The following is a 16,761-nucleotide window of genomic DNA, read 5'->3' as shown; positions in this document are numbered from 1 at the left end:
CTTTAATACTATTCAATGTGCCATCTGGTAATGAAACATTGAAACTATATGCCATCAACATAGAATTTTCTATTATCTTAGCTTGGTACTTGTTCCAAAAATGTTGGAATTTTCTGCGGTACTTCCCAAGCACTGCGATTAAAATTAACGTCGCAATTCCCACAAACTGTTTATCTTGCCATTTTTTCTTACAAATGGTCAGAAAACAAAATTATTTCTATTTTATTTTATATGTCTCATAACACGAAATCAGCGTTCTGTCATTATCAAAATATAATTGACCATAAATAAACATATTGTAAGTACAAGATACAGATATTCACACACCAAACACTCCTCAGTAAACATTAAAAAGAAATTTAAAATACTGGAATTAAGCTATTTAGTAATTTTATCCCCACTGTAAAAAGTCTGAATCGCTTTAAAAATGCCAGCTCTGTAAGTATCTTCTGAGTCACTCCTACTCCATTGAATTTACCTAACAAAGAAATTTTCAGTTATTATTACCACATGTAGGCAGGCAATCGAGGATGTGTTATCTTGTATAGCTATTTTGAGGCAATACTGTACTTGGCTGTAAATTGCTGTCATAACTATGTGATTTATAATTATATTAAAGCAAGTATTGCATTTGTGATATGACATGTTCTGAATCCTTTTCATGAGCCTATGAAGAATCCATGGAATGTTAATAAATTTTGTTCTGTTCTGGTCGTATAGAACACATAACTAATTACTCAATACTTACACAGTAATTTTGTCTATTAATATATGAAGAGAAAATATTAGCACATATTATGTGTGTGTGTGTGTGTATGTATATATATATATATATATATATATATATATATACACACACACTCAATTCAATTATTTATATATATATATATATAATGTATTGAATAGTTTGTAGTTATAAATATTAGTCACAGCCGTCCATTTAAACTGCTATCCCCTCTCAGCAATCAGTTTCTAATAGAGAATTAAACTAGCGCAGTAAGATCAATATAAACATTTAAAAAGTGATTAGTGGCTTCTAAAGGTCCCAGGGAATATCTGTGATAAATGGACGGTAGAAGGAGTATAGTTTCATTATCTTCAACCGCAATGTGGGCCTGGTAAAGTTTAAAATCGACGTTTATGATTTAACATAGTGATAGTGAAATAAGTAAACTGGATGAACGATGTCTTCATTGCTATTCCGACAACCCCAAACAAACATCATGTGTGTCCGGTAAGTCATGTGCATTGGACGTCTTCATTTTCGAATAATCTTTGGTGGGGAGCAGGAAATGGATATTCAAACTATTTAGGAATTATATTATTATAATAAGAGGATCTTAATTTAGCTATTGTTCAATTGTTGAGAACTTAATTTATTTCATCCATTACACCTATTTATGTGGACCGTAATTTATAATTCTTTACAATAGTTTGTTTTTTGATCGTTATTGTGGTTCAGTTCGTGAAGCCTGCGCAGCAGATTTGCGCAGTTAAACTCTTGAATATATCCGTCATCTGTGGTGGTAAGGTAAGCTGACAACCTGATTTAAAAAATGTAATTTTTAAGTAATAACATTATAGGGCATTAGAAATACATTGAAATGCGGATCGTCTATGTCGATGTTGTGTTTTGTGCTAATTGTCATCTTAAATTAATGTTATATTTCTTTGGTCTTACAAAATGTAAGCGGCGTCCAAACGGTTCTCCATTGTACAAAACGTGAATCTCATAAAGGGGTCAAAGGAAATGTAATTGTTTTATCAGATTGAACATTTAGCTTTTACGAAGCAATTGAATTGTATTATTTTTTCATTAATTATTGGCAGAAGTTTGTAAGGCGTTTTTTAAGTCCATGGTTTCTTGCCAGACGTAGTGTAATTTCCTCACCCACCTGGTCTAGTAACGGCAAAATATATTTTGTAGTAGTATTGTGCATACGAATATGTGCCTTTGACTTGTAATAACTGCAAGTTCGCTACCATTTATGGTTTTTAATAACAGGATTTTATGGAAATATTTGCCCTGGTAAAGATAGATAGTGATGCTTGATCAAGAATTCAACAATGCATTTTGATCAGTTGGATTCATTTCGTTTTTGAAATTGTGATTCCAGTAATAATTAATTATTTACACAATCAGTTGCTTTAGAAAGAACACACGATATTCCACTAACATGTATTTTATTATTAAGAGCACTTGTAAAGATCACATCTCCAAAATTTAAAATTGAGAGGCTTTTCCTAAATCCAAATTGTTCAGTTGCATTGCAAATGAGTTTAAAAAGTTACTTGCTCCCATTATCCCACAACTTTCTCAAATATTTCTGAGAAATTTGTTAATAGTGAAATTGATCTGTAGTTACGTCTGCACTATTGTGTACTTTTTTTAAAAACACTTAACTTTTGAATATTTAAGTAGTTGTGGGAAAACTTGTACTGACATTGATTGATTGATTGCAAAGATAACTTAATAGCACTAATGCAGCCTGCACAGCTTTTGAGTTCAGTTGTTGATATTTGAGCATAACCACATGCATGTTTTGATTTGAGAGAATTTACTCTTTTAATTTAATTTGCTGTTGTGAGTATAAGTTTTATGTTTGGGAAGGTTTTAGGGATTGCTTGAGTAAGGTACTTTGTTGTATCTTCTGTCATTCATTTTTTCTGTAATTGTTTAAAAGCACTGAAATTATATGCTTAAGAATTAAAGATTTTTTATTGCAATATTATTTATCTTTGTCAATGGTTTTACTTATTCTGCAGAAATTTTCTATTTCCTTTTTCACTGTGTTACAGACTGCTTTCATTTATTATTTGACTCAAGGATATGTTTATTATAATGCATGTTTCCTCTTTAATGATGTATTCTGCAATATCTACTGTAGTAGATTATCATTAGTTGTTTCTGACAAAATTGACAGTTTAGGTAAAGATCCCATTTATGCTTGCAGGATGTTTTGATGCCTTTAGTAATCCACTCATTATTTTCAGATGTCATTTTCACTCTTTTGCTGGGTTAACTTGCTTCAGAATGTTTTAAAATTATGTTTAAGAATGTGTTGAATTTTGAATGTGCATCATGGCTGTTTAATTCTGATTCTTAGTTTTCATTACTTAGATGTATGAATTTTTAATAGTGGCTACATTTATAATTCTGATTTATTTTCTATAATTATGATAATTGAAGATCGGTTCAGTTTTTATTACAACTATATGTTCGAAATCACCTATGGAAGCTCTGTATATAAGGAAGACATATTTTGAAGTGTTTAGGTTCCAGTTGCACAACACAGAATGTTATGCTTTATTCTTTGCAGTGGTGCAGTATGTTTAACTGATTAATTTTTAGATTCTTTTTGACAGAAATACCCACTCCTCCTTTTGTCTGCAGTAACTAGCTCCTAAATTATAATTTTCAGTAAAGACCTACAAGATCTCTGGCATTTTCATGTAGTGTCTAGTTAAACACAGAATCTGGGATGTGTATATATTATTAATGGATACAGATAATTTATCAGTTTTGTTTGAAAGTCCTCTAAATGTTCTGATGGTGTACCACAGAATTGGTATCTTAATTATATTCTGAATTTGGAATGGCTTGTTTGTATTGTTGTGAGCATTTTTCAGGTATTTAGTGATAAAATTGAGCTTAAACCTAAAAAAGTCGCAGTAGTTACATGAGTGATTAGGTATTCTTACCAGTACCTGATTTGCAGCTAATCTCATAGGCATTGATTTGCACAAGTTTCTCCTTACCCTTTGAATTAAGGTGCAATCTATGTCAGTTATGGTAATTTCTATTGAAGGATGATACATCGATTAATCCAGTATGTGATTTGTTTGCATTCCAAACCTCAGGCCGAATTCTTGTATTTGCACTTCTCACTTACTTGCTTGTATGAGGCCTGTTGTGACACTTGACAAGGGCAACAAAACCAACATTGGTATGAGTGCTATTCTTGGCAATGCTGTCCATATCATTTTCAGACTTCAGGTCCCAATCTAGGCTGTTACCTGGTCCTCCCACTATAATTATGTGATCATTTTTTGTTAAGTGTGGATGTAATTTATGACACCTTATTTTTTGCACTTGACTTACCTACTTTATTTATGTTAATTTAATGCTGTCTTTATACTACACCCTGTAAATGTATAGACAGTTGCTCTTAGCACAAGCTCTTAGTTGGTATTTGTGACTTGACAAAAATAACTGCTACAAATCACACAACAAATGAAAGAGTGTTTTCTTCATGAGTAATTGGTGAAGTTGTGGGCTAATCCACTGTTACAGTAAATGAGCACCCACCCCAAGTCATTTGTACATACACAACTCAAGCAGCATATATAACTGTAAGAACTGAAAGAACAAGAATGAGGGACAAGGTTGTGAGACTGTAACAGCACATTCCTTTACAAACTGTTCACATTGCCTCTCATCCTATCTGGAATGTTGTATACTAGCTTTCTTAAATGGGTTACAGTTTTTGAGTCTCTTTCATTGATGTCAGTTTCATTAACCTCTTATGTAGCTGTAGATTGTAATTTTTTCTGAAAGATTTCTTCAATTTCTGTAGTTTGTGTTTGCAGTATTTAGACTCATTTAATTCTTTTGTTTTTAGTGGAGAGTCACCAGTGGACAATAAGGAATTGTTTGAAATCTGAAGAGAAAGATCTTGCAAAAAGTTATCCTTTAGGTTTGTACTAGGTCAAGATGCATTTTTGCTTGTACCCCTTTTGATAACATCTTTAAGCAGCTATCACAAATATTTATTCTAAGTTCAATGTCATGATTTAATACACACATCCATTGTTACATGATTTTGGTAATCCATGTGCCCATGTGCCTTAACCTTTTGGTCTAAACAGTTAATTTAATCAGTGGCAGCTTTGATTGTCTGCTCTGATGTGAACAAATGGACAAGTTTCTTCTCATTACATTACAATGAATGAGCTCTTAAGATGTGGGAAAGCAAATCAAATCAAATCAAATCTTGTTTTCTTGGAAGTCACCCAGCTTTCCATCCAGTGGTTACTGTCATGGTCATTCTTGAGGAGGAGATAGTGTCTCAGGTATTCAAGCAGTTCCTATCATTTTATGAAACCCGATGGTTCATACCAATATTCATAAAAGCTTGCTAAGTTTGAGGCCCTGTAACATTTTGTAACATGCTGTTTTCTAAGGTGAGGAATTATTTCTCTCCACCCAATTCCCAGTCTGGTGAACAACTTTTTGTCTGCAGCTACCCTCCCAACCTAGAGTAATCTCCATATACAGCCTGAGGATGAACATGCCTTGGTGACAAGGGGCCTGCTTTACATGGAGAGTTGACTTAATATAATTATATACATGAAATATTGTGGCATTGAGGTTCGTATAAATTACGTGATGCAGAATTCTATGCTTTAAATGCCACTGTCAGGTTCTGATCATTTCATGAGATGCTGGCATCAGATGGTCACTGACATTTTTTCTTGTGCTTTTAATTTATACTATTTGAAGGGAAGCTTATAGAGGGCTTGTCTTTATACATGGGTGATCAAAACAGCAAAAATATGAAAACGTGAGACAGCCCCTTGACCTTGCAGCATTATGTCTTTTTTTTCTGTCCCCTGATATTTATGAATACGAGGCATTGATTGAATAATTCCGAAGTACAGTACCAGCCTTATTGTCATTTTTTCTTCCGCATGCACTGCTTTGGGATCGCACCTCGTAGCATCTTTTGTCTATACCAGTGACGCCACACGGGGCTTCGCGGCTGTAGGGTAACAGGGGCAGGGTGTCTTTGGAGTGGGACATTCATTGATCATTCGCAGGGTTGCGGGCGGATTTGTTACCATGCATAGGGCCGCTGGGAGATCGATTAGATTTCATTGTGAATGCCAGACAATATTTCCTTGTCGCTGTCATGGATTTCGGTGTTGTACATCGAAACTTACGACACATTTTACTTGAGAATTCGGGGCGCGTGTTGCATTAATAAAGCATTTTTAATATGCGTTTTTATCCGTAAGTGAGAGGTGGCAACATTGGGAGGATGTCTGCATCGATCGGTTATACTGTCATGCTTTGGATGATACCTTCCAGCGCTACAGGTCATGATCTGTCTGGACATTCATATACATTTCCTATTGACAGCTTTTGTGTAACAGGGTACTGTATCCCACTCGGCATATTCGATTACTATGAAGATGGTAGGCATGTCATATCTCGAGGATAGCAGTTCTGCAAGAATATTTTTTTAATAATTGTTACTGGTAAGGGTAAGCCGGGATATCGACTGGCTAGAGGACCGGTGTTCGGTTCCCGACAGTAAAACGGCCAGTGCATGAGGCTGACCACTCACTTCCGATTGAGTGAAATGACCTGGAGGTTTACATGTGTTTGTTTCCTCTACATGCCTTCGTGACTTGGTGGTTGGGCACAGGCATATCTTCCGATTTGACACGGTATACCGTACAAATAATTGTTTATTGTATCTCGTTCTCAGACCGCGGTCCGCCGATGTTTTGTGCTGCCCGCATAGTTTAATGTCAATCTGTTTAATGAATAGTTAACTTCATATCAGACAAGTCTTGTATATGTCGTCAGTATTTGACAGTAATTATCCTTATTAGCAACTGTTCATCGTAATGGACTCTGTTCATATTTCAACGCAGTTCCCTTACCATCGTGATTTGTCAAATTACTGCTGTCCAAGCGGACCCTTTCATCACAGTTTCCAGTACACATTTCTCGTTTCCCCATCCACGCTACATATCCAGCCCATCCCGCATTAGCTACGCTATTAATGCTAGGCGAGGTGATCCTCATGTGATATCCTCCATTCCTAATTTCAGAGAACGAAGTACTTTTAATGAGAACGTATTGTTGTTTAAAAGTCAGTGTGTGTGAGGATCTCATGTTTGGAGTGCGCCTCGGCACTTGGGCAACAGAACAGTCTTTGAAATAAAGGACAATTCTTCCCTCAGCAGTGGCCGTGAATCACGATGTAGCAATGACAGTATTTTTAAAACGTATCCAGTATTTACTGTATAGTAATGGGTATCTATGTGGATCTCTGCTGTGGAATAGGATTTCTTTCGCTTAACTTTAGTAGGGTCTTGTGTAGCTCATCGTGACAAAAAATCACAGGGTCTTTGCTACAAGGGAGCTGTTCTTGAAACTTTGAGGAAAGCAAGGTATCACTTGTAGCATGGGCGTCGTTCGCCTTAGTGCCGGGCAGAATTGAGGGCAAGGGTAGTGGAGAGAGTTATTTGCCCTCATTCAATCCTGCCGATTACGTTGTCTGTATAAGCAGAACAACAGTGTAATCCGCATGCGATTGTAACATTGGTAGTAATCTGTTATGGCCAGGAAACAGGCGTGATTGAGTAACTGTCTTCTAAGTAGAAACGGGCTGGATGCCAGTTCATTCTAAAATCATTAAATTCGTCCAGTTTGCATGGAATCGTGAAGTGTAAACGTCGTAAGCAAATATGCATTCGATTGGTTCCTTTATTGTTTTATTGTGACCCAGAATATATTTTGGCCTTTTATTATATCTTGTATTGATAATTTAACTGTGTTGGTTTTCTTACCTCGTAACTCTTTCGCAATCGAGAGTGGAGTTCTGCTTAGTTCGCTGTTTCACTGAAAGTGAAGCTTGCTCGTTGCATTTTTCAGCCGGCCGGCTGGCTGTCTGTCTGTCTGTCACACGTGCCATCTCGCTCACAGTCTCGTAAGTCGCGGCGAGGAAGACCGACTCATGTTGGTAATCGCTTAGATTGCAGAAAATTTTAAATTGTTCTCATAACTTGTCAGTCTCCAAAGACAGTTAATTCAACAGGTCTTGAGACTTCGGTCTTTTGATAATAGCCTTAACTGTGAAGCCGAAGCGCTGTTTAAATATTCAGTCCATACGCCAAAGAAAACATTACGAAGACCAATAATAAAATCTTCTCTGGCTATCAGCCGTGTCAGATGATTAAAACTTGCCGACGTTTTGAGGACCATATCTGTCCTCATCCTCAGGGCTGATTGCCCGAAATTTTAATGTCACGCTGTGAAAGCTTCGCTTTATACATACAAAGATCAGTTCGTGCTGTTTAAAGACATTTTGATATTTATTTGGAGAATAAAAGTAAACCCATAAATGCACTATCGGCAAAGTGCATTGTTCCTGGTTACAACCTCCTTCCAAATTACACACCGTCTCCGCAGCGATCATTTTCGTTCCATCCGTTTCCACTGTATTATTGTACTGTGTTATTAGTTATTCTCTTATTACTGCTGCATTGTCGAAGTGACCACATAAATAGTTAAATAGGAAGTGTAGGTGTTTTGTGAACCTGTTATTTGTTTAGCTTCAGGTTCTTTCGGGTTTAATTAAATAAGCATACTTTGCCGGCCACTACGAATTCGAATGTTGAAGTCCCCCGTAGGTGGCATTAGTAGAACCACTTGTCTCTCAGCTGTGCAATTTAGTGTTTCCTGCAAATGTCGACCATGTTAAAATGGTCATTTGGTTAGTGAAAGACACGACGTTGAGTAATTGGATCGATACATTGCCGCCTAGCGTATTAGGTGTAGGATTCAGACGAGCGTTGGAGCAACTTAGAATGGGTGCGAATGGAGATCACACTGGTCTTGCGTATACGCTGGTGCTGCTTGCTTCTGTACAACTGCCGTCCACTGTTGTGTGATACTGTCTCGTGCTATAGCTTTTTTCTCCGAGTTCTTCTGTTTTCCCTGTCATTGTCATTCCGCCGTTGCACCATATTCGTGGATAATCTGGGGGATGGACAATGGGACCGTTCGCTGCCACAGAGACGTAATTTCGCCCCGTGGTAAGGATAGACATTTGATACCGTCATTGCTGTTAGTTTTATTGCGACAAAAACGTACCGACCTCATTGACTGTCCGGTGGCTCTCGCGGTCCCCAGACCCAACTATGATCGGGTGAGGGGGGTGTCGGAATCCTTTACAAGCCATTGTGTTAGAGTTTTACTGTGGTACGCTATGAAGGCCTTGCGGTGTCTCGATCCGAGTCCAACCTGTTGTCCACCGAATGACATAAATATGAATCTGTAAACGTTTATTAATGACTTCCATGACTTCATTTTTTGTTGTTACGTAAGTTTTTTTAGGGATGGTTAGCCCATGAAAGCGAAAATCATCGACTTGAATGGAATTGGGAATTGTATGGCAGGGAGCTCTCAAAAGGAACTATCGCGGAATTTGCTTGGAGATGCAGAGGTAAACCACGTAAAATAGGCCGAGAGTTAAATCGGGAACCTCCATAGAATAGGAAGTGGGGTTACTAACCACTCGGCTGTGACATTGGGTCCTGTGTTTTCAAGTTTTCCTTATAAGTTGTGCATTGCAGCTGTCATTCTATTTGTAGACCCTCTTCAGTAATGGCACGGTGTAACCACAATTGCGAAAGTAAAGCTGCAATATCAGCAAAAAGAAAGAATTGCAGAATATCTGCAACTGAATAAAGTCTGTCTTATTTCTGTCAATTTGTATTTAACCGAACAAGTAATGGCGATTTCTCAATGTTGGATATGTCTTGCCGGTGGCGTGCCGCTTTTGAAATGCCCTCAATCACTGAAACGATTGATTGGATATGTGCTGGAAAGCCCCGACGTAGTGGAGGAGTACTAATAGCAAGGTGGGTGCGTCTGGTGAAGAAGGGTCTGTAACCGTATTACGTCGCCGGCAGACGTGCGTTGAAATCGTGTCGCGTACGTGCATTTCCAGGAGTTGGAAGCTGCGTCTCTGCGCATGGATTGGGCGTTCCTCCCCCGCATGCCCATTAGGGTTGGGTGATCATTTGCTGTGTTGCCGGTTTTAAGGCGCCTTTGTTGAGTTCCTTGCCATGTTCTCAAGGCCGTTTAGATTGTTCACCATAGGCCTATCGAGGTGGTGAGGGTCAATGATTCCGCTGCTGGTGAGGTATGGCATCAATGGCAAGATGTCTCTGCGTATGCGTCCACTATCAACAAAGGCCCAGAGAACCCTCGTCAACTCTGTTCAGGGTCTGCGTAAGACCTTATACGCAGAATGTTGGGTCATGTTTATGCTTGTCCGTGTAATATGTGCTCACAGTTGTTACGTGAAGACAAACTTGGAATGTCATATTCAGCTGTAGTGCGGAATGTCAGTTGTGATACGTTAGTTATTTTTTGTTTATTTGTAGGTGATAGACCGAAGCAAGATAAGAGCTATTGAGATGTTCAGCTTTCATAAGCCAAAAGTGTACCGTTCGTCGACGGGCTGTTGCATATGCAGGGCGAAGTCTAGTAGGTAAGTATATCTTGAGTTTCGGTTCAAGGAATTGTTTTCGGATTCCGCCACGCGGGTTGTGAAAACATTCCATGATCTGCTTTGCTGAAATGCTTGCAATCTTGTTTAAAGTAACTAATCAATAACACGAATTAATAACACAAAGGAGACATTCAGAATATGCATGTTGTACAGATTAATCCGTGCTGTATCTTCTTTTTTAAGAGTTGAAGAACTTACAGAATGTCACAAGAATGTGAATTCATAAACCACTGTGCTTGATGCTGTTCACTAAAGTTTGCTAATAAGGTGGTGTACATTCTGGGAATGCTTGTTTTTATTCAATTCAAAAACTTATCATCTCGTTTACTATCCAAAACACTGAAGATCAGGATGTGTAAAACAATAATTTTGCCTTTTATTTTGTATGGTTGTAAAACATGGTCTCTTACCTTGAAGGAAGAACATAGATTACAGGCATTTGAAAACAAGGTGCTTAGGAAGATATTTGGATGTAGGCGGGATGAAATAAGTGGTTAGTTTAGAATATTGCATAACAAGGAGCTGCATGAATTGTATGGGTCACCTAGCATAGTGAGGATAGTGAAATGTAGGAGGCTCCATTGGGCTGGACATGTAGTATGCATGGGGGGAGGAAAGGGGTGCATACAGAATTTTGGTAGGGAATCCTGGAAAATGACCAAGAAGGAGACAAGAGGGTAACATCAAGATGGATCTTAGGGAGGTGGGCTTTGAGAATGGCAAATGGATGGAGTTGGCTCAGGATTATGGCCGGCAGCGTGCTTTGGTTTTGAACCTGCGGATTTTGCTATGAGGGAGTCACAGTTGGTTAATGTCACAGTGACATGTGAAATATATTGTGTAAATTTTTATTTTGTAATATTTACTATCAACTTTTGGTAAAACCCTTGTAATATGTTTTTCTTTCATTACAAACATCTGTTAATGAATATAGTAATGGAAAAGTTATTTTATTGTTTACAGCTCAAGGTTTACAGATAGCAAGAAATATGAAGATGACTTCATGAACTGTTTTCAGCTCCATGAGCGTCGCTCTGGAGAAATATGTAATGCATGTGTGTTGTTGGTAAAGAGGTGGAAGAAGCTGCCTGCAGGCAGTGAACGTAATTGGCGCCATGTAGGTATCCTGTTCTGTTTTAGCCTCTTTGTCTTTCATCCTCATTCTCCTGAATAGAATGTTTATTGTAGACTGCATTTGGCGATCTAAGCATGCATGGAGGTAAATGTTTATGCTTCCCATACATTAAAGCTGGTATTTTATGATGCAATTTGATGAGATGCTAGATGCAGTAAAATCCACATTAAGGTTTCACATGGATTCAGTAAACTTGGGGACCAAAGTGAGGAAAGCCTCACTGTAGTGTTCCTAAATTGTGCAAATATGTACCTCTCATATTGTCTTCATTTAAAAGTCTACATTTCTGAACTACAGTGCAGAGATAACCCAAGTTTGATTCTACTTCATGGAGAGAATGGCATACTTACTCAGCATCTAGTTGTTAAAACTCTCTTCATTTGGGTACTTCAAGATACATTCTTTTTTTGAAGAACTCTAGTCCTCTATAGCCATGGTGATCAAAATCTTGTATTATGATGTTTTAGAAAGAACCAATTTTATCACTTATAAAATTAACCCTTCCTGTTTGGTTGGGTACTACACCCAACAGGAAACAGTGACTTTCAAGTGGTTACATGTTATGCCTACATCAGGTTGGCATTCTGTAGCGTGTGGACTTCATATGGATCTCACAGCTTTATGTGGCCTGTCACATGATTTGGGAATTGGCTAATGTTAGAAGGGAAATGTTTTATGCTGTTGGTCAAGTGCTTAAAATGCAACCCCCCCCCCCCTTTGTGTGGTGGGGGGGGGGTGCATTTTAAAATCTTGAGTAAGACACTAAAAAAAACCCCACCCGAGGGGAGGGTTGAAACACTTGACTAACCCCCCCCCCCTTCAGGGAGGTTGGTTGCTTTTTAAAATCTTGAGTAAGACACTAAACTAAACACCCCCCCGAATGGGGGTTAAAACACTTGACCAACCACCCCTTTGGGGGGAGCAGTGATCATGCAACTGGCTTGGTACTAAGCGTTATTTGTTTACTCAGCATTGTTGTGGAACACAACAATGCTCTCATGAAGCGTTATTTGTTTACTCGGCATTGTTGTGGAACACCACAATGCCGAGTATAAACAAATATTGTTGTGGAACACAACAATATCTCACAACAATGCTCTTGTGAAGCGTTATTTGTTTACTCGACATTGTTGTGGAACACAACAATGCCGAGTATAAACAAATATAAGGTGACATTGTTGATGACATCATTTTTGTGTCTAAAGTAACCTTGATTTGCAAGCATTCTATTCTCCCATTGCTATCTTCCAGGTTGTAGATGCACGTGCTGGTCCAGGGACCAAATCTCTAACTAAATTCAAGTCCAAGAACAAAAAGAAGTTGAAACTAAAACCTGACAGTATACAAAAGGTTGAGAAATTCATGAAAAAGAAGCACATATATATGAAGAATGATCGATTAGGTCGTGAAGAGAGTCCAGGAGCTCTGAGTGATGACATCACAGGTATGATCCCTAATTTTAAAATAAAGTGTACATTTATTGATATTCTGCCTTCATTATTCTTTTAGTGCAGTTTGTGAATTGGACAGGAGCCATGTATTTAATTGTCCTGGGTTGCATTCTGGTATGGGTGGATTGTTTAGCATGGAATCTTAAGCATGATAGAACAGTAAAACCAGGCCAGAGTTGTTTGCTTCAGTGAGAAGATTACAGGAACAAAGGCCATGACCCTGAAAAAAGTATATTGGGTTTGAGTTTTGATGATTATTTTTCTGTATATTTAAAACTAATTATTGTTGATGATTGAAACAGATTAACTAAAGGTGATAAAAATAGTTGATACCAAAATTGTTCTTTTTTGGGGGGGAGATTACCCTCCAGAATGGTGTAACGGGCAGGACTTCAGGGTAAACATTTAAGGAAGAATATAATAGAAGCCACAATTTTGAGAGAAAATATATTTATTCCCAGAATACTGCTAATGCTGTTCGACAGCCTGTTCGAGTTTAAATGTTGACAGTTATTTTTAAATTGTGTTACAATGTGATAATCGATAAAACTGAAGGCCGGTCTTTCATAAGTGGGCATTGATGTAAGTAAGGAATGTTGTTTCACATGGACAGTTGTATATGGTGTACTTAAAATCTGGTTCTGCAAAAGGCTTAAGATACTGATGCTCACTTGTACATTTTGTTGGTGTTAATCTGTAATATGGTAAATTATATGCTGAAACGTATCTCTGAATTTACAATTTGTTTCTTACTATCCTCTCCATACAAGCATTTGAAGGAAAGTGGATGTCATAACTAATTAATGTTACTGCCATCTTGAAGTTGTAAATGTTTAACTACTTTCGCAGTTTGCAGTGATTAGACTTTAATGTTAATGTTCTAGGTGAAGACTTCATGTCTGATATGAGTGCAATGTGCATACCGTCCAGTCTGGCTTCCAGTCCCACACCTAGTGATGATGCAACTGCCGTATGTTCAGTTAAACAACGCAATAAATCAGTATCCCCACATCGGTCTGAGAAGGGCGGCAAACGGCGACTTTCACCACCAGCCATTAGTAGTTTCCTAGATATGTCCTTCTGGAAAAGGTATATATATATATAAAAACATGCTAATCATAATTTTTCTTGAACCAGAAAGAATTCTGTTTCAACTCTACAACGTACAAATTAATAGAATAAGGTAATGATAATTGTGAATTGTAATTGTTGAATGAAGACAACTTTGGAACAGTTGAAAAGCTTGTACATTAAGAAAGGTGAAAAGTTGTGTGATACAGATGTTACTGTCAAAATTTTACATGGAGAGAAATTACATTTACCACATGCACATGTTTCATCTTTTTATAAGGTCATTATCAGGGGTAACTTACACTCATTTCTTAAAATGCAAGTATTCTAGATTTCAACCTTAATAGTGTGTGTCCCAAAAAAATGTGTTCATAGCAGCAACTTTGGTGCTCGATTGTCAGCGAGTTGCTCATTGCTGTCAGTTGCGCTATGAAGCTAATGTTCGTCATTTTGAGCACCTACACTAGATTTGCTAATTCATTAAATGCCAATGCCGATGTATGTAATTATGTAGTTTATTAAAATGTCTTTATTTCATTCATTGAATGTGTTTACATCTTTTTATGATATTCTGTACTGTGTAAAGAATGTACCATCAAAGTTCAGAGGTTGAAAAATAAGAAAGTGACATTATTTATTCTAATAAAATTGTCTTTATGATGTTTCTGTATTTTACTTTGTCAAAAATAGTGTTTATGTGTTTAAAAATGCTCTGAAAGTCCAGCAATATTTAATTTTGTATAAAAGTTGTTAAGTATTAGACATATAGAATGTCACTTGTTTCTTTTTAAACTGAAAAGCTTTTTTATTTTGTGAAATATTATATGTCTGTGTTGTGAGTTGGTAGTCTTTCAAGAAGAAATGACAGTTGTCATATTTTCAAATTGTTGCTAAAATGTGTAAATTATTAATTTAATTTTATAAAATTGTTTATTTTAGGGAAAAAGTTTGTTGCGGCACGATCTTCAAAGGACCTTATGGTGCTATAGTAATAGATCCTCGATTTCTGAAGCCTTGTCATGGATGCAAGACTAATCAGCAAGAAAAGACAGCACTTGCAGTTGCTGGTATGGGCCATAGTAATGGTGACAATACTCCAGAGGATAGCAGCAGTGGTATTAAAGATAGCAAACTAGCTAAAACATACAGTGATTCATCCTCAGACTCTGGTTATGATGAGTCTTCAAATCAGGGTGTAGCTGAGGGTAGTCATCAAAGGTCCAATGCTACAGGCAGGAGTGCAGGGCGAGAAGAACCTGCTACAGTATCCAATCCTCTGGCAGAGTTTGCAATGCATGCAGCAAATCGGTGCCAACAAGAAGTTGGAGAAAAACCTAATTAACGAAAATTTGCATGTAGAATCTTCTTAATTTATTACCTTATTAATGATTTTGTAATCATAAGAACTGTTCCAGATGCCAATCAATCAGTGTTGGGTCCAAAATAAAGGCATGTTTTTCTTTTGCCTGTCTTTATTTCATGATACATGGGAATTTTCCATGACTTGTTTCTTCCTTATGTAGAATGAAAACAATTGAAGAAGCAATAACAGACCCCTCCCTTGACTGTGCAGCATATCAGACAAAAACCTTCCTCTTATGGAGAGAGAGGTGATCACAAATGAATTGTGTCTTCAGTATTGTACTGCCATAACACCACTGTGCTTACAAGGTATTTTAGTAATGCAAGTGGGATTTTTGACATAAAATTATAAATTAAAAAATAATACTTATATATATTAAGTTCCTAATTGGGTGGAAATGAACGAATGCATTAATGGATTCAACACAAGGAAGGAATTGTTCATCAGAGCTGGCCAATGTATTGGTTAATTTGTATGCACTGTTACATTACGAACAGGAATATAATACATTGGTTTTCTGTGGAGAATTGTTTCTTTTGCTTGTATGTTTATGATTGAAATTCTAGACTCTAAATCAAATGGAAAGTTACAATAGGTATACTGTAGAATATTTAAGATACTGCATATTTATAAATAGTTGGTATTCTCTCATGCAATCAAAATATAGATCGTTTGCATGGCAGAGTCGTGTAGGCTTTTACAAAAACATGCTAGAATCCTACCAACTTACATGTTCTGCAGCACATTGAATTGGATTTGCAATATATTGCAACTTGGTAAGAGTTGCAGAACAGTTACCAAGAGGGGATTTTAACATGACCAAGGCTGCTGAAGCCTACTTGGCAGCAAGATATTTTTTCTCATTACTTATCAAATACTCAGAATGGTATGGATTTTTATAAGAGGATCAATATCTAGTCTCAAGAACAACACTTACCTGCAAGAAACTACTTAGCATTACTGTATTATGTGTTTCTACCCCTTGCGTCCCATGTGTGGATGAGACAGTCATCCGTGTTTTGGTAGTTGAAGGAAATTCATATGAAAGTGTGTGTCAAATCTCAAGGTGTGGTGTCCGAAGATTCCTGATTTTGTAGTGAAAGAAGTATTATTGTTACATCCCTTGTGTTATTGTAATCTCCCATTCTAGCAGCAGAGTGAAAGTGTAGTTTTCGTTAAGTATTTATTATGCTGGTGTGACAATTTTAATACAGTACATTAAGAGACTGATGAAATCAAGTGTATTAACTATCAGTAACTTAAGTTGGTTACAAAACTGCTACTGCCATAACAACAAAGGATTTATTTTGCAACTTTTCCAAAACCCATTTTTGTGTATTGTGATCTCATATATTATTATTTGCAGGATGTGCTTGCCCCAGTTTAGCTTTAGGAACATAAAATAAGTAGGGATGTGTGAACACT

At 37.2% G+C, this 16,761-nt stretch overlaps 1 protein-coding gene across 1 annotated transcript; it reads left to right on the top strand.

Annotated features, from left to right (window-relative positions):
- Nucleotides 1-1,395: 1,395 nt before the first annotated feature.
- Nucleotides 1,396-15,436, top strand: LOC110827704 (SIN3-HDAC complex-associated factor). The gene is made up of 6 exons (XM_022059598.2): nt 1,396-1,531; nt 10,189-10,295; nt 11,280-11,433; nt 12,703-12,895; nt 13,787-13,991; nt 14,913-15,436. Exons 2-6 carry the CDS (start codon nt 10,222-10,224, stop codon nt 15,313-15,315), a joined length of 1,029 nt encoding a protein of 342 aa, XP_021915290.1. The 5' UTR covers nt 1,396-1,531; nt 10,189-10,221; the 3' UTR covers nt 15,316-15,436.
- Nucleotides 15,437-16,761: the final 1,325 nt, after the last annotated feature.

This window comes from Zootermopsis nevadensis, unplaced genomic scaffold (assembly GCF_977971745.1).
Source record: "Zootermopsis nevadensis isolate Lab colony 2312 unplaced genomic scaffold, Znev_1.0 Znev_ptg000020l, whole genome shotgun sequence".
Lineage (NCBI taxonomy): Eukaryota > Metazoa > Arthropoda > Insecta > Blattodea > Termopsidae > Zootermopsis > Zootermopsis nevadensis.
This window is presented reverse-complemented; position numbering and strand designations above follow the sequence as displayed.

Coding starts and splice junctions, on each gene's coding strand:
- LOC110827704 (XM_022059598.2), top strand. CDS start 10,222: ATGTTCAGCTTTCATAAGCCAAAAGTGTACCGTTCGTCGACGGGCTGT. Junction 10,296..11,279: donor TGCAGGGCGAAGTCTAGTAG/GTAAGTATATCT, acceptor TATTGTTTACAG/CTCAAGGTTTACAGATAGCA. Junction 12,896..13,786: donor TCTGAGTGATGACATCACAG/GTATGATCCCTA, acceptor TTAATGTTCTAG/GTGAAGACTTCATGTCTGAT.